Below are 21,397 nucleotides of genomic sequence, written 5' to 3'. Positions count from 1 at the left end.
CTTTATAAAAACAGGGAGAGAGCAATCTTTTAAACTTTAGGAGGAAAAAAGTCCAAGAAATTTAAAGATGGCGATGAAATTAATATATTTCTATTTGACACAGACAAGTACACATATGCAAAATTATCTCTGAAATCTTTGCTCTCTGCAAATATTTTCAGTAAAAAATGTAACAATTTTAAAACAAGCTAATGCAATCTCTTCCAGCAAAGGTTGTCCTTAAGAGCTTATCCTTAGAAGTGAAATTCTTATGCTACACTCATTTGCTGGCCTCACATTGTTCAAGAAGGTAAAGTCTTCCCAAGCTAATTTTGAGAATTCAAAACCTGGCGCTACTATTTTTTTATTTTTTTATTTTTGCAATCATTCAAATGCTTCATTCACTGTGGAATACAGAATCATAGAATTGTTTAGGTTTGAAAAGACCTTTAAGATCATCAAATCCAACCATCGTATTTACACATCTGTCAGAGACTTTCATGCACAAGGGCCAGAACAGCATGAAACAAGTTTTACAAGACTCCAGTCTGGCAGAAGAGGTTTTTTGGAGCCTGGAGACTGATGAATGTGGCTCTGGGCCATTTTCCGAGACTGGCAGGATATGCCAGCTATTCCTCTTGGCCCTGAAGGCGAGGAGTGAGGGGATGGTTATGGCAGAATTCATTGTTGAGGCACTGAACACTTCTGAGACCAGCTAGAAGCTGCTCCAGTGTTTGCAAAAGCAGATCTTTGCAGGGATGGTGAAAGGGCAAGATGCTATCTGCTCTTCCTGTTCTTGCCATGCCACCTGTTGCAGCATTCATGCTCTCAGTCCCATGAAGTGTGTCATGTGGTTGACACTCTTCATTGAAGCCAGGCTTGTTCCACCCTGCTTTTAAAACACCTTCTATAAGGGCCATCATATTTTGCTGGTGGTTCCTTGGTGCCAGGACAGTCCAAAACTGGGATGATCTCAAACACAGCCTAAGTCCAATTTAGCATGAGATTGTCCTATATCATGTAGAAACACATGGTACTGAACACGTGTTCATCTTCACCACTCAAGGAAGCAGAAGCCCAGAAAGGCTACAAACTATTCTGCAATGAAAAAATTGCACAATGCAGCACACTAAGGTGAACTTGGAGGCCTAGCGAAGCAGAAACAAACTTTTCCTATTACTGTCACTAAAGATACATTGTTCTTTGTCTCCCCAGCCAACACGAACACCTGACACTTTTGGAAAGCTAGATCTTAAGTGTTAAGCAAGCAGACTCCTTTATTATTCTTAGCTCTAAGAAATGGAGTCCCTGTGAATACAGACTATTGTCTGAACAACTTAATTATTGTTTCTGATGTTAGAATCTATCAGAGCTAACTTACACCTGGCTAAAAATAGAGAAAGAAAAGGGAAACATCCTAAATCTTCACAAGCAAATCCACTGATATTTTTTCCTAGACCAGAGAAGACATGAGCCATTTACAGACAACACATTCTTTTTCAGTGAGTGACTATATCACCAATCCCAAGGTATTTCAAATTATATGGAGATGTAAAGGTATGACAATAGGCAGGATGGAACAGACCTGTTGAAATCTGAGAAATGCCATTTATCAGTGAGTGATAAAGTGACAGAAGAATACAAAGAAATGTTTTTAAACTATTTGCTATAGCATTTTCTTTACAGTATCATCTAAATCATGATTATGTATCTAATGACACAAAGTATAGGAAATTGTCCTTGTCTTACAAAAAGAAGTTGGAATTGAAAACCTGACTCCTAGCAGCTGATGACGCTGTGGTATATGAGTGCTATTAAAACATATTTTACTAAAAGAATTTTAGCTGGTTTCCAATATGATAAAATATATCCCTTTTATTGCAAAGCATTAAGGTTTCTAATTACCCATCCCCCCACCACATTTTATGCCTGCTAGGCCCTTATATTGACACCCTGTTACCAACTTTTTTCAATTAAAATTTTATCATCATAACATAGAATGGTTTGGGTTGGAAAGAATCTTAAAGAAGCTAGTGGTATTAACTGTACCAGTATAAATTTTCTAAATTCTGCTTTCGCTTACAGCTACATCACCTGAAGAAAATCATAGTGAAGCAATACAGCTCACCGAGACATGCTGCCTCAACCTCTCGGAGATGTGCTGTATTTTACATCCTGGATTCTGACAGATGCAGTTTCTGTGCCCAGTGTTTGGAGGCTCCACTATGGTCTGTATTAGGGGCAGCTCTGAACCAAGTTTCAGCCTGCAAAGTGGGCAAATGTGCAAGCAAAGAAGTGCTGTACATCTGCCTTCTCTGGGGGAGGGACAAAATGCGGATTTGGGGGACAGCAGTGCTGTCACTCAGCCAGTTGTGCTCCCCATCAAAACACCTGCTTGCTTATTTTCAAGTCTTTGGCAATAAAGAAGATCATGGCATAAATGGGAGCACTCTTTGCTGAATCTAAACATAAACCCAGTGAATTGTCTGAAATTCATAGAGTAAATAAATTTATTACCCTATAAGTTGGTCTTTGTTTTGTTCCACAAGGGTGGGAGGAACATTAGAGACGATGACTTGCATATCCAACTGATTGACCACAGAGACCTGGAAACAAAAGAGTGAAATTCAATTGGCACTCCCATGAATAGCATCCTCCCCATACAAAAAGAATGGAATAATCACTTTCCTGCCATCACAGCCATGCCCTGATATACGGTTTTCTCATTTTAATTAGGAGTAAGTGAGCTGGGAAATCTTGCTTTTCTTGGCAGCCAAAACCAATAAACAGCAGGCAAAGATTTAACTAGAACTGTAACTGCCAGACTGCATCAGAATTACAGAGACAGACTATGAAACCCGGTCTTCATAGTTTAGACTTCACTTACAGAATCATGGATCTCCCATGCGCCATATTCAAAATTACTTTGAGCATTTTGGTATTTTTGACGACTTGACAGGAAAACCCAACCTTGGAAATATGCAATTTGTGCCAAGGTAAATGAAAATGCAAGATTAATTCAACCAAATCACAGATACTTTGTTAGAAAATCATGACAGAAATTGTTCGTTTATACTAAAGTTATCAGTGAAAGTTTTAATTTTAATCTCCAATTTTAGCTTTGCTCTCTATATAGAATAAGGCTGTACATAACCATGTAGATTTTACAATTAAACTTTTTCCTTTAAAAAGGCCAGAAAAAAAGTCTCTAACACACTCAATGCTTGTGTGTTTTGTCCAAAAAAAAAAAAAAATTCCAGAATTCCACCCTAGAACAGACTGACCTCAGAACAAATGTCTCACATTAGCATTTTCTACTACAAAAGTAATGTAACCCTTCTGTTTCTCAACGGCAGGTTGAACAGCATGCACAAGGGACTACACACATGCATCATATTCAACAGAGATGGTAAACTCTGCTTTACTTCTCCTGATCTAGTCTCCACAAGCTATTTTCTATCCCAAGGCTGCCTTCCAGTAAAATGACTGCATGCTTTTTCCTCCCTTTCAAATATTTTTTCATTTTGTAATAGCTCTGTCTTAACTAGCAGCCAACCTCCCCTTAGGCTGTAAAAGGAACCGTTACTTCCCATACTGCTGGAGAAAATAAAACATTTCTTAAAACTTGGCTAATGTCCATATAGGCATGACAGCAAACATTATACTCCAAAACCTATACTCCCTATAGAGGATTCTGGAGGTAAATTTGGAAAAGTAGGACAATGTTAAACCTGATAAACTTAAAAATCAGAGTTATCCAATTCAAATCTAAAAATAAAAAACAACCTCTGATTTTCAAAAGAGAAGCCTGAGCCCTGTAAGCACTTCAGCAGGCAAAACATCATGCATTTTTACATCAAACACTGATTCACCAGCTTTGAAGCTTAATTCAACTTTAAATATTTAAATGTTCTTAATATGTCATCAGATGCACTAACACGTACAGACTTCTGTGTAAGAAAAAGAGAATTATAATGAACTCAAAATAAACTTTAGACAAAGAACATTGAAAGGAACTCTAAAGCAATGATCTGTTTAATAGAATTAACTATATTAGCCAGTCACTGTGCAACTATGCATGCACTACTGCATAAACGCAACTCTTAAAAAAACGGTAATAGTTCTGTTGATATTCAGTGAACCACAATTATAACTACTTGTTCATATACAGAAACACGAATAAGCACACATTCATGGCAAGTTATAGCAAAAGAAGAGTTTTGAAGAAAAATCAAGAAAAAGGTAAGGTTTCCATAGTAACATTAACTGGCTTGCTATCCATGTTTGTAAAGGCTTTCATTTTTCAATTATTAAAAACAGCATTAAGTTGAGGAACTAAGTCCAACTTAACTACACTGTAACAGAAGCTGTGGGAAGAAAGTGTTCCCTTCTACTCCAGGAGAGATGGAAACATGCTGGGAGCAGAGATGAAATGGGTGGGAAAGCAAAGGCTCTCCCTAAAGCACCAGGGTCACTGCTCTCTGCAAGCTTTTGGGGGCATAGTTACCAGGAATCATTCAAACCACTGTTCCTTAGAATGCTTTTGCTATTTCCAGTCTACTGAAATAGCAAATACAGCCATGTCCTGTGATGCTAAATAGCAGGCACCAGCCTCAATTATAGGGCTGGAAGTCAGCATGTTCAGATGTCTCAAGTCCATAAATATCTGAAGAATACATTGCTGAGAACTAGGTAAGTTCCAGGTTAAATAAGTAGCACAACAAACTGGAAGTTTGCAGCAGAGGCAAGGAAAGCATGTAATTGTTGATAACTGCTAGCCCGCAAGCGATATCTCTTTGATCCCATGCTTCATTCATTAGGCACTTTCCAATTTTTAAATCAAGCAAGGCAGAGCCTACAAATATTCTTGATCATTTTACAGCACCAATGGATTCCTGGGAGTAGCTTATGCTGAAAGCTGAATGAGAGAAGGGCCTTGGGACCCCTCCCAAACCCCAACAGACATTTGGTTAAAGATATCATAATGAATATTCACTATCTACACTTAGTACCTTTAAGTGCTTACTTGCAGCAAACTTGGTTTAAAATGTAATTTCTTATTTCTTTCTTTTGTCTCACAGAGGCTAAAAAGGGAAATTCCATCACATGGAGCCAAACAGTAGATCTACAGATATCTAATATGACATCCTGCCAGTCCCAGCCAGCAGGAACAGACTGGAACATAGAACACATGGCCACCCCTACTGCATGAAGACATTTTACCAGTGGATTTGGCAGTTTATGCTGCTCACAGACCTGTGCCAGGGCTATGAGGAAGATTCCTGGCCCCAGTTCTGGAGGATACCTTCTTCCCAGTACTGTCCCTTCTGGTGTTGCTGTCCTCTCCCTAGACCTCCTCCCAGTGCAATCCTACCTTTTCCCCCTGTATTTTATTCTCTTGCATGTAAGTAATTAAATTAATTTCCCTTATCTATGTGCGCTTCCTGAGATTGTATTGAATAACACCTCCTAGTCTGAACACTTGACACCACAGTGGCAACAGGACAAATTCTATTCAGATCATGAAACCAGGAACAGCTTAGTCTAGTTAGGAAGGATCTTCACTTTTGGATCATGCTCAGTGCAAACACAAACTTTCCTGGTGCGATGTTGTCAGTCTGTAACTGTATCTACAGCTACTCTAAGCTTTCATGCCTTGCTCAAAACCACTGAGTGTACTGTTCATCACTCAGACAACTTTAAGATACCTCTATAAATTAATGAGACATACTTCACTTTCTAATTTTAATGTTGATACCTTCTGGCTATATTTTAATATACTATTACTGCATAAATTGCATAAGAATGCCCTATCATTTTGGGAGGTCAGAATGAGGACATCATACATTATGTTTACCTGCTGAATTCCCGCATAACTCAATAGACCAAGTATTATGGCTATCATCTGTACCATTTGACAGTGTTCCCATGAACTATTTAATGCACTTCATCCTTATGACATTATGCTAATATTAATACAATCCATCAAGTTATATAGCCTTTAAAGAAATTTAGCTTTGATGGTTTCTTTGACTGGACTAAGTCAATGTCCTTTACTCATCACAAAACCATGAGCGCAAGGCCTAAAGCTAGTGCCAGTTTTGAAATGTTGCTTCCTTGAAAACTTAAAGTACAGTCTTAGCCCAAAATTACTCCTTGTGTCTCTCTTCCAGACATAAGCAATTAAGACATAGCCAACTAAGGCATGGCCACTTTGGCTTTCCCCAGTAAGTCAAATGACTTCTAGCTTTCAGAGACTGTTTGCTCAGATATTTGCCTGTACTGCATGATACACCAGATGTAACTCCAATCCAGAATCTGTGTTAACTTATGTTAACACAGAGCACAGTTTAGCAAGCTTTAACCTCGGCTTATTAACTGGGGTTTAATGCCATGCTAACCCTGCTTCACAACTTTGATACAGGAGCTGGCTGCATCTTGCTGGCGTAGAGAACAGGTGGAGATGATCTGTAAATGCTTGTGCCCGACCACACAGATGTGACCTGCTTTATACTTGTAATGCACAAACCCAGCACTTTTTTTGCTGCCATCTGGGTCCAGAGTACCCAGAGCACAACTTAGGTCCACGCTTAATGCAGACAATTAGAATCTAAATTGAATCATTAACAATGGCTCGTTGAATAAATAAAATACTGAACATCATGCCTAGTGTGGTAACTGAGATCAGTATCTCTGCCATGAAACATGAACATATGTTTCAGATGGTCATGAAAGCTCTTGGTTTAAAAAAAATAATGCTTTATTTCAGTGACTTAAAAAGATAAATACAGTTTATGGCCTTCCTATATGTCTGCCTGGAGTTGAACTTTATGTAGTGTTTGAATTTCCTCAGGAATTATTCCATAAAGATAATGCCTGGCTGATACTTACAAGTACTTCTGCTTTGCTGCTCAGTCCTTTTCCATAATCGTCAGTTGCAATGACCTGAAACTTGAAATAGGATCTTCTCATATTTTTGAAGAGCATAGCAGTTTTTATTAGCCCAGTGTAAGCTTCAATCACAAAACCTTCTTTACCATCCTTGATTGGAGGAATGATGAGTCTGTATTGCATGGCACTGTAATTCCCAGTGTCTTTATCATCTGCCTAATAGGAAAAAGAAAACAAGCAGAGGCAAATAAAGCAAATATGCATGCAAAGAATCATTAACCTTGTCCTTTAAATAAAGTTGCATATTGGTCCTGCAAATTTCTTCTACTCTGACATTTAAAATGTTAGATCCCAGAGAGCCAATATCACTAGTACTTCAAATGGTTCATTTAACTTTGATGCACACAGTTTCACTTTTCCAGCAATTTCTTTCGCCTGTGTTGGCACTAAACTGCTCCAAAAGAACAAATAGAAAAAAAAAAAAAAATAAAAATGGACTTTTCAAGTCTGCAACAAACTGAACAGGTAAGAACAGTTTAATTCTGAGAAACCTTCACTGCCAAAGTCTTGTCACAATTAAATATCGAAGAAAAAAAACCCCAGCAATGCAAACCCAGTTCACAAACTTACACAACAAGAATGTCCTCCCTCTTCTTAGACATATTCTGCACCCTCACTGATTGTGCAAAAAAAGTGAAAAAGGATGAAGTGGCATTCCATCAATGCTGCACATTGGAACTGATGTACAGACTCAGTGTAGGACAGAAAGCTGCCCTGGCATTCTCCCATTGCTGGCCTGCTGCAGAGTTAGGACACAGTACTGGCAGCCCCAGGAGCTATGTTATTTATTTCACCTACCTTGTGCCTGACAACCCTGCATAGCCCCGTTCTGGCCTTTCCAGACCTACCCCGTTGCACAAATCATGCTCCTGTTCAAAAGGCAGTACCCATATTCAGATAGGAGTGCTTTGGAGGACCCTTATAATGCTTTCATGTGCTCCATCTAGGAAGGCATCAGCGAGATGGTAGCTAATTACCGCCTGTACCTTTGCTCACTCATTAGATTTGGGCACTGCCTCATCATCTGGGACACTTCAGGTTTTATTAGCAGGCTTTTACGAAGATATTGGCACAACTTCTTAAGCCTCTGGCTTAAGCTAATGTCGGAGAGAAAAACAGCCTTACCTTTAAAAAGGTTCAGGTCTTTGTGTGAAATGCGTATTTCACCATGACTTTGAAAGAAAAACAATAATCACAGTCTAGTCAGGGTTTATGGCAGCGTGAAGAGTTGTTTGCCATGATACACCACTGCCATCTAAAAAACCATTATCTGTGCAAGGTCATTAAGCTTTCAATAGATGGCCATTAATCATTAAATGTTTCCTCATCATCAGTAAACAAGATCTATAAGGTGAAAATTTTTATTAACTCTTATTTTGTCTTTATTTTCAGGAATACCAACCAGTGAGGAGATGTAACAAGTGAATCTATGCAGCACAGCAATTGCATTGTGCACCACTAAGCGATACCCATACCAGATGAATAATCTAAGTACTCAAAGCTGTATGTGCTTTTCATGCTGCTCTGGTTGGATTAAGATGGAATAGATTCAACTATACAGTGCTTAAGCAAGAATATCTGGGCTGATTTAGCTAGAGGTGGCAGATATATTTCATATGGCACACCATTATGCTGCAAAGCTGCCCAAAAGATGAGTTCCCACAATGGCACTGGCTGCCACTCATCACAGAAACAGACTGTTTAAAATGGTGCTTTGTAAATGTTTTGATGTTTTGTTTTCCTCTAAATTGTCAAAGCTTTATCTGGCTTGGCTATGAAAAGCATAAATATAAAATGTGTTAAAGTGCTTTTGTTCTCTAGTTCTATAGCTTTTTTGAGGCTTTTAAACTCAAGATTACTACCTCTTGGGTGATCTCAAACCCCTTTATTAGTATTTTTAGGAAAGATGGGGAAGGATATGAGGTTTCTGAAATTTACCCTGTTTTGTCAGTCAAATTTACCCTGTTTTGTCAGTCAATAGGTAAAGATAATCGTTGAGCTTTTCCAGAGCACTCCTGCTATCCAACTGGCATGGATAAATACAACCCCAAAACATCACAGAGACAGTAAACAAGAGCTTGACAGGTGGATTTTCAGGAGTAGGCTAATTTTTGGCTTTCCTTTTGACAAGTAAACTGACAAGTAAACAAAAAAAATTGAAATTATACTATGTGGCACAAGGAAGCGAGGAAATGGCTGTACCTAAAAATCTGGTTGATATGCACGTGCTAACAGTTATCACTATTTGAGAGCTAAACGTCAGTGGTCAGCATCAAGCTCAAGTCAGCCATTTTAAGAGGTGCCTAAATGCCTGAAATGAACAACAGGTTACCTTCATTCCTTCAGCAACCACGCTGACTTCAGTGACCTTATCAGATTCTTACTTCTACCACAGTTTCACCTGATGTATTCTCAAATTAGCATATTGTGGTGATCATGTCCAGATGCCCAAGGCCCACCCAGCTGCTCTCTGACCCCCTCCTCAACTGGATAAAAAAGTTTGTGGGTTGAGATAAGGACAAGGAGTTCACTTACCAATTGCTGTTATGGTCAAAACACACTCAACTTGAAGAAAACTAAATTAATTTACTGTCATATAAAATATATTTGGTTGGTGAGAAACAAATACAAAAATCAAAACACCACCTCAGCTGTGCCTGGCCATGGGACCATTGGAAGGGGCTGTGCCCAGCGTGGAACAGCCACAACCTTTCCTCCCAGAGACCCCCCCAGCCCCTGCCTCGGCACAAAAGCATCTCGTGCATATATAAAATCAAGTATTTCACTTCAAGTACCTTCAAGTTCTTAACCAAATGCAAAGGAAACCTTAAAATTACAACTGAAAGATTCCATGTAATTAGTATTACTACATTATTACTACTAAAATTACAAAGAAACACTTAAAAATGCAATAACAGAACATCCTTGAAAATATGCTTTAACTGTAGGTTAAAGAAGCATTCAAAGTGGCTTCTCTGGGTGCTTTTTGGATCAGTTTTGCCAACATGTTGTAAAAGAGCTTTAGATCCTCCATGTATTCAAAGATGAGAGCCTTCCTGTAGTAGGAGAGGACACATGACTTTGTAAAAAATAATATTTGATGCAATTAATCTAGAAGACCACCTATGTTCTACCTGAGAGACAAGAAATAAACCTCTTTGGAAATTATTTCCTGGTAATGCAGAGCAGCTAAATTAAAAAAAAAAAGTTACTTTCTTGCCACATACATAACAAATCACCGTGTGCATGCATCTAAGCATGTACTAAGTAAGTACAGCTTGTACAACATAGCTTAGGTTAAGGCCATGAACAACACAGAAAAGATCAGTCTGACAAAACCCACTGGCTTATCCACACTCAACTTCGCATGTTGGTAATGAAGCTGGGGGCAAAAAAGAAAAAAAGTAGTTCCTATAACCCCATGCTGCATGTGTTTCGGTGCATGAGGCACATAGCAGCAGGTAGGAGAGCAATATATGATCTCTGTCCTTAGGGGTCTTCACTCTAGCGAGACAGTATTTACAGTGACTGCCCAGCTAACTGCCAAAGGCTGTCTGGAGGTGCCCAGCGATGTGAGCATTATGCCCTTCCAATAAAAAGCCAATTTCTTTGTTAAGATGGATTTATTGGATTGGTTCAGCTGGGCCACAAGGGTATGCTTATTTTTTCCCCCCCCAATGTTAGCAAATTCCATCTCAAATGAAAGATACAGCTTTTAAATAGCAGTTTGCTTCAATAACAACAGAAATCAGTTTCACCTTTGTCCTGGTTTTGGCTGGGATAGACTTAATTTTCTTCCTCGTAGCTGGTACAGTGCTGTGTTTTGCCTTTAGTCTGAGAACAATGCTGATACACCAATGTTTTAGTTGTTGCCAAGTAGCGCTTCTTACCCTGATAAAGGAATTTTCAGTCTCTCATGCTCTGCCAGTGAGGACGGGCACAAAAAGCCTGGAGGTAGCAAAGACAGGACACCTGCCTCAAGCTAACCAAAGGGGTATTCCATATCACAGCACATCATGCCCAGTAGGGAGTTACTCTGAAGGGATCAATCGCTGCTTGGGTCAGGCAGGGCATCAGTCAGTGGGTGGTGAGCATCACTTGTTTATTCCTCCTCTCTCTCCTTATTTCCTATTATTATTATATTATTTTACTTTTAATTTAAATGATTAAACTGTTCTTAACTCATGGATTTTTACACTTTTTTTCTGATTCTCCTCCCTGTGCTGCTGGGGTGGAGACTGAGTGAGCAGCTGTGTGGTACTTAGTTGCTGACTGGGCTTAAACCAAGATAACCTTCAGTATTTCACGCTTGTATATGTTTGTAGCTAAGGACAAACAAATTTTGGATCCAAATTAGGGTATCAATATTGCAGGAACAGACATTAGTCAGTCTTTCTGAACAAACATCACAACACTGGAGTAGGTGATGAAACTCCAGTGAAAGAGGGATTTTGAAATTTTAAGCATGCAGTCTCTCAAATTCTGCAGTTCAGATGCTCAAAGCTGGTAGACAGGCTATGAGATAATTTTCAAAGTTCTAAGAACTCAGAGGCATTCCAGAGAAATCAATGGCCTTCGTATCATTTCAGTTCAGGCTATTTATTTCCATCCCAGAAACCATATACACACAGATGAGCAAAGCCAGGTGCAAAACAGCCCGAGGAACTTGGAAAAAACATCAGATTCCAATTTAAAATATTTTAACTTTGTTGTTTCCATTTCTCCCCTTTTGCCACTATTTATACTTTCATCAAACCTAACGAGACTCAGTGCAACATTCAGCCTTGCAGGAACACCAGAGAGAGCTTGTGAGCTGCTGACATTAAGGTACCAACTTCTTTAATACAGAGTAAGGATGTTTGCTATTCTTGTAATTTGTCCAGAAGGTGAATATTTTTGACACTTCATTAGGAAGAGATATACAACATCTCAAGAGCTGCATTAAGACTGTCAAAGAAGAGAAAGAGCTATACTTAATATTACAGCAGTATATCTTCCTTTTGTTACGTGCAAGAAATACTCCTATGTGCAAGAAATACTTTAGATGTCTCCTAAATTCTGCTATGATTGAGTACTGATCAATATGTATGATTTTAGGAGTTACCAGGCTAAATTCAACACTCCCGTAACTGAGCATAAGCATGCCCACACAAATGGAGTTTCATGGCATCACCATATGCTGCCTCCAGCCCACAAAGGAAAAGGCACAACTGTTAGGGTGCTCCCTAACTCCACCAGAAAAGCATGTCACACCAGCCAGGTATCAGCTGAAATATGCTGCTCTTGGCCCTAACATTGAGGGTGTTTACCACAAAGTCATTAACAGTTATTTTTTATAATTTTATTGGCAGCTATCTCTCTTGGAGACAAGAAGACCAGTAAGAATTCTTGGTGGCTACGTCTCCTACACAAGGACCTCCAGCACAACTTGCAACAAATCATCAGAAATGTTAAAACTCCTGACACTACAGAGGCAGCAGAGAGACAGACGCTGTCAGTGCCGGATTCTAATTCAGCCCAACACTGCAGTGGCAATGGGATGATTTGTACTGCCCCTCTGCTGACACCAAAAAGTGCTTTTAATAGATCACTTGCCTTAAAATAGAGAGGAAGCAGAAGGGTACTTTCTTTTTAGTTTGGTTTTCACATTTACAAGGGCTGGCAGGGAAAAAAGCATTAGCTAAAGTACGGAAATATATAGGACTCACTAGAGCTGAGTCAAGCTGCATGTCTGTTAGATGAAAGATGAAAATATATGAGCTGAAAACTAGAAGTGGTAGAGATCCCTTTACTGCTGCTCCTGTAAACAGTAACAGTTTGTCCAAGTATATATGTTTTTTCTGGTGTAACTAGCACAAGCCTCGAGTTTCATGTGAGCACTCAACACGGCAGCTACCCCTAAAGGCTGTCCAAATACCTCACAGCTGGGAATCTGGTGGAAAGAGGTCTGTAAAGGAGGTTAAGTTTGAGGAACAGATGCCAGGAGATGCACAGCTACAAATTTCTAAGGAAGTCAGTGGCAGAACAAACTGATGATGGTGAGCTCAAAAGTGCTAGAGACAGGTAACTGTGTGAAAGAGCACAGCAGTGAAGAAATACAGAAAAGAAAAACAGAAGAGAAAAATAGCTACAACAAACTTGCTGGCTTAAGTGACCAGCCGCTAAAACAGTACAATGGCAGATGTGACTTCAGAACTGAAAGTATTCAACAATCTGTAAATTCCTATGGGCAAAAATGGTCTTGTTCTAAAACCTATTTTGTGTGCCAGCAACTGACTGGAAACAGTTGAACCTGCCATCTGCTACAAAGAAAAAAAAGCCCTAACAGCTCTACCCCATTCATTTTACATGCCCTGTTAGCATCCTCAGGCTCATGATTAAGGGTGACCCTGCTACTGAGACTGAAAACTGTTTAAAATTAACAATTGCATTTAACTTTAAGCAGCTAGTTTGAATTTAGCTCATGCTGATACTGATAAAAACTGTAATCGCCTGATGACTATGCAATAGCTTCAGGAGTTACAGTTAATGAAGATATGAATGCTCTTCCCTAACAAGCCACTGGTAATTTTGGTGACAATATTGGGGTATTCTTGCCACATGGCATTGCTCTAACACATCTCTCTGGGTGAGAGGATAAGTGCCCTACTGTAACACTGCGATTGTGCAGCCACATAATTATGCCTCACACTGTCATATTCTCTGCTGAAATGTGCAGACTTGAGAAATGTAAAATAGCCACCTTTCATGAGGGCTGAATGGAGCCAAAGATTAATTAATTTATGAATTAAATGCATAATTTGTTAGGCATATTTACAAAGGTACTAAAACAAAGAGGAAAAAAACGGACTCTGTTATGTTATGGAGCATATTGCTGATCTCTGCCCAGCCCAATCAAGTAAACTCCAGCTCCACAGAAACTTCTGAGAAATACAGGTAGTAAGAAAAAGTGAATGAGAGTTGTTCGCTTTTTCCTTCAGTGGTGTTGAAAAACCCAAGGTGTGGAAACATGGATCAATTTTGATAGGCTGTCTTATGGGAAAAAATGTTGAGTAAGAGATGTTCCCAAACTCATATTTTGAAAAAAAAAAAAAAAAAAAAAAAAATTAGAAACATTTTTACACAATTTTCACTATGCCAATAGTTGTTAGTGCTCAATACAGGAGATCTGCCCCTCTACTCTCATGAGACCCCACTTGGAGTATTGTGTGCAGTTCTGGTGTCCTCAACATAAGGAGGGCATGGAGCTGTTGGAGTAAGCCCAGAGGAGGGCCACGAGGATGATAAGGGGGCTGGAGCACCTCCCATACAAAGACAGGCTGATAAAGTTGAGGCTGTTCAGCCTGGAGAAGAGAAGGCTGCACGGAGACCTCATAGCAGCCTTTCAGCATCTGAAGGGAGGCCTACAAGGATGCTGGAGAGGGACTCTTCATCAGGGACTGCAGTGATAGGACAAGGGGTAATGGATTCAAACTAAACCAGGGGAAGTTCAGGTTAGATATAAGGAGGAAGTTCATTACTGTGAGGGTGGTGAGGCGCTGGAATGGGTTGCCCAAGGAAGTGGTAAATGCTCCATCCTTGGCAGTGTTCAAGGCCAGGTTGGACAGAGCCTTGGGTGACATGGTCTAGGGTGAGGCATCCCTGCCCATGGCAGGGGGGTTGGAACTAGGTGATTTTAAGGTCCTTTCCGCCTCTGACCATTCTATGATTCTATGATTTTATGTGTGCGTGCTAGAAGGGAGTGTAGACCACACTGATCCTCCATGGGATTGGAATGATCCAGAACTGCGAACACTCTGGGCATACTCCCTCATTCCAGTCCCATAGAAGGAATTTTACTCTGGAAGGCATGTGCAGGACTAACAGTCTTAAAAATGTTAGATATAACACAATACGTGAAATAATATAACATTACATTTGAAAAGAAAAAAATCACAAAGGTTTGTAGTTTTTCTAAACACTGACAAAGGAAAACAATAGTACTGGGTTTTATAATAAAAGCTTAGCAAGCCAATGTATTATCTAGAGATATGTTTTCTTAAAGAAATTACCTGTGTGCTTGGAATTACTGTAATACTATTCTTAGCAGGGCAAGTAGCTTCCTGTTGGAGGCCCGATGTTACAGCAGATGTATGTGTTTGTTAGGCATACTTACAAAGGTATGTTGGGTGTGCTGTTGTCACTTGAAGCAGATAGGTTTCAAAGTAGATTGTTACTTCTACAAAGTATGTTTTCTCCCTACAGATTACTCTGTGATTCAAAACCCATATTTTAACTAATAAAAGATTGTTACTGGCAAAGCAGTTCATTTTTACACAGAAGTTGCTCTCTTGTCTACATGAGAAAGTGAAATTAAAGAAGAGAACACTGTTTTTCACAGCAGAAAGCTGCCTCAAGGTGCCTAGGGTTGAATCTCACTTTTATAGAACTCACCACTCTGAAGATTTACTTGTCATCCCAAGGAAAAAGGAAATACCAAAAAAAACATAGAGGTTATAGGCATGAATAGAAAATAATCAGAGATTTAGCATGGATAGATTTGTCTAGGCGAAACGGTAATCCCAGTATTCTCTCTTTATGTGACACATATAGAAATCCTGAATTTTAAACATTTTTATTAATTGCTTTAGATCACTGTACAACCACTAACATAGATTGCTTTCAAGGATTATGGTTAAGTAAAGAGTAATTCCTACTCCCTTGTGTGTCATTAGGGTAAAAACTTGTAGCAATAAAATGGCTTTGTTTTATTTTGCTGTTCTGTATATTAAGATATTCAAACAGTAATAAAGGATGAAGTTACATTATGAAGCCTATAAGAAAGGGGCACAAAATATGGAGAAGGTCTGAAATGAAAATTTGATTAAACATATTGTAAGAATCAAGTTTCTTTCAGGATGTAACCACATTTTAGACTCCACTGGCCTCTATTATTACCATCAAACCTCTCTGCTGGCTTGATATTAGGGCCATTCTATCAAATATAGGTCAGCCACTTCTAGAGACTTTGACTCACTGGCATTTATTTTGGCAAGCTTTCTCTTCTGCAAAAATTTTCAGTAAAAAAATACCTTTATAAACTGAGGAATAATTCAGAAAATTCTCTCATCTTCTTTACTAGAATTAGGACCTCTGATATTTCTTCATTTAAATGCACTTCAGTAAACAAGAAAGATTAATATTGTAAAAGAAAATATTTAAAAAGAAAGGGCTAATAACACACCATTATAGTGAAAAGTCAATTTCTGCCAGTAATTTCCCTAAAGATTGTGTTGATTTTGAGTTTGTTTTTATACAGCAGATTGAAAATGTGTATGTGGCTGAAGGAAGTCTCATTCTAATTCTGAGGGGAAAACTAGGAGTTATATGAAACTACCAGTGGCAAAGCAAAAATACAAATATAATGAAATGCAAAGCAAATCTCAAACCACAAAATTCATAAATTAGTAGTTATGAGTATTACATCTGGTTTTAATTAACATATTTGTAACAAAAAGCACAAAAAGATCTTTAATCATGGAAATGGGCTCTTTTATACATTGAAAATTCTGGGGAAAAAAGAGAATTGCAGAAAAGAGGAGAGAACATAAAACCAATCCCCATCAGGATTGTTCAAAACCTGAAACCATTTTCTGAGCACCACCAGAACTGTAACTAAAGTGATTATCCAGACTACTGTTCCAGCTGCCCCACCACTTCAGGCCCGGGGCAATGGCTGCAGAGTGAAAGATAAATCCAGACAACCAGCAACCAAGACATACTACAGCTGTCCTACCACCATGGCTTCTGACCACTGTTTGGTCTTCCATCAAGTCATCAACCTGGACTCAAAAGATCTCATCTGATTATTGCGTATCTTTGATAGGTTTGGAGGAAATGAGTAGGCTTGAAAAGATGGCTGTGTGAAGCTGCCTGTAGATTTGAGATGCAATAATCAGTCTCAGCTGTCATTTCAAGAGAAATGGTATTTAACACAGCTCCACATTTCCTGCTGAGCTATTAGTATTACGAACATGGTCTTTAAGATGCAAGGACTAAAGCCTCAGTCAAAAGTGCCATTTGAATAAATATAATCCTTTTATTTTTTTTACTTAGACACACTAGTACAGCTTTCAGAGGACACTAGCCTTACCATATTCATACAGAATAATTCATATGGCATATCATTAACCAAATTAATTCTAATTAAAAGTAACTTTTTGATAATGATTTGTGGCATTCTTCTGAGCTCAGTTTCCTCTTTATCTACTCATATTAATAATTCTAAAAATCTAGAGAAAGACAACACTTTATTTTAAAAGGATTTTATATTCAAATGAATATATTTAAGCGAATGGTTGATGCTGGCAGCAAAATTGTGGCGCCTTGTAGAGCTGGGAAAAGCAATCTAGAGTATTTGCCTTTTATATATACTGCCAAATATATATATATTTGCCTGGTCATATATGTAACTGTTCTAATGATCAGAGAAGTGTTTATCCAATATTTCATTGGCCTATTTGCCTCTAAATTCGATTCATGTGTGAGATTATGTACTCACATTACCAGTTTTTTTCTCTCCCTGCATTTTTTTCTGTGTTTGGCCCATGGCAGTTAGATTATTTCTTACTCCCAGTGCTACTCGCTAAGCTGTATGGCATAATTAGTGCCAAGAATGGGGTACTTTACAAAATATTTTCAAGAGGGGAAGAACTGTGCTTTGATGGGAGGAGTGAAATTTTTTTCAGAATGATTTAAGCAACTGAAGTTAAACATACAAATGTTCAGCAGTATATTTGTCAGGAATTTATCTAAAAATTATTTACATAAACTACTGTATTACAAATTAATGACTACAGCAAATAACAAAGTACTGTTAAAGAGAAACTAATTGTGGTGGGTTTGGTTTTTTTTGTTTGGTTGGTTGGTTTGGTGTTTTGTTTGTTTTTTAATTTGAAAGCTGTAGGTTTTGCACAGGGCCATAAAGCTTGTCATATTATTTTTACATAAATTACAGTCATCAAAAACGAGCCATTCTTATGTGCCAATAACATTGTACAAAGACAGAGGCAGTTGAGAATAACTTATTAAATGCTAAAATGAGACAGAACTGGAGATCTCCCTACAGCTTAAGGGAGTGTCAGCAGGACACCAAAGCTGCAAAGCCTGAGCAGAAACTGCCCGCCTCACACACCCGTGCTTACCCCTGGGAAAACAGCTGTGAGCAGCTTGAATACATCTTTTAGCCTGGACAATTGCTGGAAGAGGCCACTGCGGATCTTGGGGGGGGTGGGAATCACCTGGAAGTAAGAATCTGGGCATAAACACAGCTGTTAATTCTATCCTGCAATATAAGCACCTCTCGGTATTAACACCAATGCTATTCTGACATTTCAGACTATTTTTCTTTTTAAACTATTGCAAAACTAGATAAATTTTTAAAAACTTACAATGTTCTTTATTTCTAGCTTGATGTAACCCACTTACTCTCTAAAATAAATACACAATGAATTTCTACCCAGATTATAAAATAATTTTTGAACCCTCTTAGTACTGGTAACCACCTACAGTTGAGTACTTCCTAACCAGCTTCTCCGAGTTCATTTTTTCTATCTACTATTTGATAAAAAGGAAAAATTATATTAGCTTAAACTGCTGCTAAATGATAACTGTTGGCAAGTGCCTGCCACTGTGGTTATTATGCTTAACTAATTTAATTACAGCAATGGCAAATAAAAGCAGGCATACCCTGTAAATCACATCCAACTGCAGGAGCCATATTAATATCTAAATACCAGCAATTCTGATTACTGCAATTAGCCCAGCCTTCCATTGATCTTTTCCCATGGCTATTCCACCCACAGTGGCTGCACAAAACAAATCTGTTTGCACAGGCCTGCTCCAGCCTTTCTTCAGACAACAGGAGCTGGGTTAAAGCTCAGGAAGCTGAAACTGAAGATATCTGAACATAAGAACTGTGTGATGTTCATTCAAACCCCCTGCTAAAGCCACAAACAGCTTTGATCTTAAGCTTTTAGGAGAAAGGAAAAGTTTCAAGATGAATCTTGCTTTTCTGTTATGATACTTTCCCCAAAAATAGATGCATGGATAAATGGTAACAGAAACCAAATCACTACCTGACACTTGAGCTTAACATGAAATTCCTGACCCTGATCTTCAGATGTAAAAGGCTGAAGTAGATAAAGGTACCCAGACCCCTCCTTCGCTTTCAATATAAATAAACTAGCAATGACAGCTTCTTCCAACAAATCTGATCCTTATTTTCAACCAAAAATATCTCCTGCCATCCAGAAAACGGCATTTCTTGCTAAAGGGGCCAGTGCTGGTGTTTCCAAACTTAGGGCTTCCAGAAGCAGCATCCTCTGTCAGCCTTCCAGAAGACCCTTGTTGGGAATTTTTTATTGTACCCATTGATGCAAATTAAACACACATTTGTGCTTAAAACATAAAAATACAATTAATGAATGAGATTTATTTTTTTCTGAAAGTCTGATACAATGTGGTTAACTAGTAAATTATGCAATAAAAGTTGTGTGATAGAAAACTTTTTGCTGCTATATGATGGCAATCAAATAAAATGCCGAATGGTTGTCTGCCCTTAACACTTCCAACACTTGGGCAGGTAGGTCACCTCAAAAAAGGAGAACCTTGCCATATTTTATCACTTTCCCATGAGAAAGTAGATGTAGGTTCTCCAAAGTGAATTATCTTCATTCATGACCTAAATATCCTTTTCCGTGGTCTGTACCATCTTTATGGTACATAATAGTTACACAATTGAAAGTCATGAGAAATATATCACCATTCACTTGAGTAGCATTTTTATATTATAAAAGCAGAAGATGGATCCTATCTCATCTTTGAGCAAGTGCTGTTTTTTTCCCTTCTTATTCTCTCTTCACTGAATTGGGTTATCCTCATTTGCCTTCTAATATGCCCTACTGCTTTACAGACTAAAGTTTATCCCCTTGACTGTAGAATCCCTTAAACATCTCACCTCATAGAACCAAACCTTGGCAACCGCCTCTACATATTGACAGCACAGTAAATGTCCTGGTACAAAACAATGTTATGATTTATATTGGCCCTGTCCACAGATGCAGGAACTGACATAAGTCATTAGGAGCATGAATATTCACACGACGGGATATAAATATAAATATAAATATAAATATAAATAAATATATATAAAAATAAATATATATAAATATATATAAATATAAAGACCTCGGAGAGCACTGAGTAGAAGCTGGTATTAAACATGCATACACACATAGAGACTAACAAAAAAAATGGACTTGGAATTTTGAAACAGCTGACTTGACTATCCAAATCATCCACTGCCAGTAGAAGCCTTCAACTTTCAGGTTTTCAAGCAAAATCTGTCACTTATAAATAAAAATCAAGAGAAAAAACACAGAAGCTAAGAGCTAATCAACAGAGTTGATGTTGTACCTCTAGAATGACTAGTTTTGTCTAACACAAGGAAAACACTGGCTCAATTCAGAGTCCATTCTTTTTTTGGTAACAGCAAACTTACGCTTTAAAATAAACACTGTCTCCTTCCCTCAGGATAATGGAATGCACATAAGAAAACAATTAAAAAGTTAGTATCACTTCTACACACTTAGTACCTATTTATTGCGGGCATCTCCTTGAAGTACAGGGGAAAAAACTGACAAGTTTCAGTCCTAGTGTGCGGGAAGTGTTGCATACTTTGTTTGTTACAATAGTGACTATATGGCACTGCTGTGACAAGTAATGTGACAGTAATGATAATTAGAAAATGTTGGTTCACTGTGAGTCCCAAGAACAATGATTTCAACCAACTATATCATGCAGTTTAACATTTTTCAGTTGTAAGAAAATATTCTAACTAATAAGCTAACTAGCACCAACTGCTGAAAATGCTTGGTGCTAGAACAACAAATTAAAGTCTGATTTTTTGCAACAAGCATTTAACTGTTTCTAATTTTACATTAACTAAGCACACAGTTATGTTTGATGCCATCCACTAGTAAAAACTTTTGTCTTATATCTTGTTCCATTTTTCCTGTCAGCAGTCAGTGAGAATTCTGCCTTAAGTTTTAACAGAAACAGATTAGAGACATAAAATTGTAATTTCTTTTGTGTCCTCCTGTGACAATCCTTTTCTGTCCTCTGGTCACCTTTTCTGAGTAAAATGTTTCTGAAGGGTAAAAACAGATTCCCCTCTTCACCCCAAATATCCCTCGCCTATATGCCTGCTCTTTTTCTCACAATCTGGGGACAAAAATTTGCCTATGATAAACACTATATAAATGAAAGAAAAAAAAAAAAAAAGAAAAACCCAAATACTGTGGACTAGTTCACAACGTAAACAAATTTCATCTACAGAAGCTTCTCTCCAATAGTCAATACTTTACAATTTCTCACTCTTCTGCCATTTCTGGGCTTGCTTTGGGAAGGACTGCTATGAAACAAAATA

General features: G+C 38.3%; 1 protein-coding gene across 14 annotated transcripts in view; it reads right to left on the bottom strand.

Moving 5' to 3' along the window:
* PCDH15 (protocadherin related 15) overlaps positions 1–21,397 on the bottom strand; it is an 805,351-nt gene that overhangs the window by 46,642 nt on the left and 737,312 nt on the right. For all 14 annotated transcript variants that reach the window (XM_030486584.1, XM_030486585.2, XM_032919940.1 and 11 more), the window contains 2 exons: positions 6,871–7,086; positions 2,497–2,585 (listed from right to left, as the gene is read on the bottom strand). In XM_030486584.1, coding sequence (XP_030342444.1) covers positions 2,497–2,585; positions 6,871–7,086 — 305 coding nt within the window. The remainder of the gene's footprint in view (positions 1–2,496; positions 2,586–6,870; positions 7,087–21,397) is intronic.

The sequence above is a fragment of the Strigops habroptila genome, chromosome 5 (assembly GCF_004027225.2).
Source record: "Strigops habroptila isolate Jane chromosome 5, bStrHab1.2.pri, whole genome shotgun sequence".
Taxonomy (NCBI): Eukaryota; Metazoa; Chordata; class Aves; order Psittaciformes; family Psittacidae; genus Strigops; species Strigops habroptila.
Note: the sequence above shows the minus strand (reverse complement) of the source record. Positions and strands in the feature narration are given on the sequence as shown.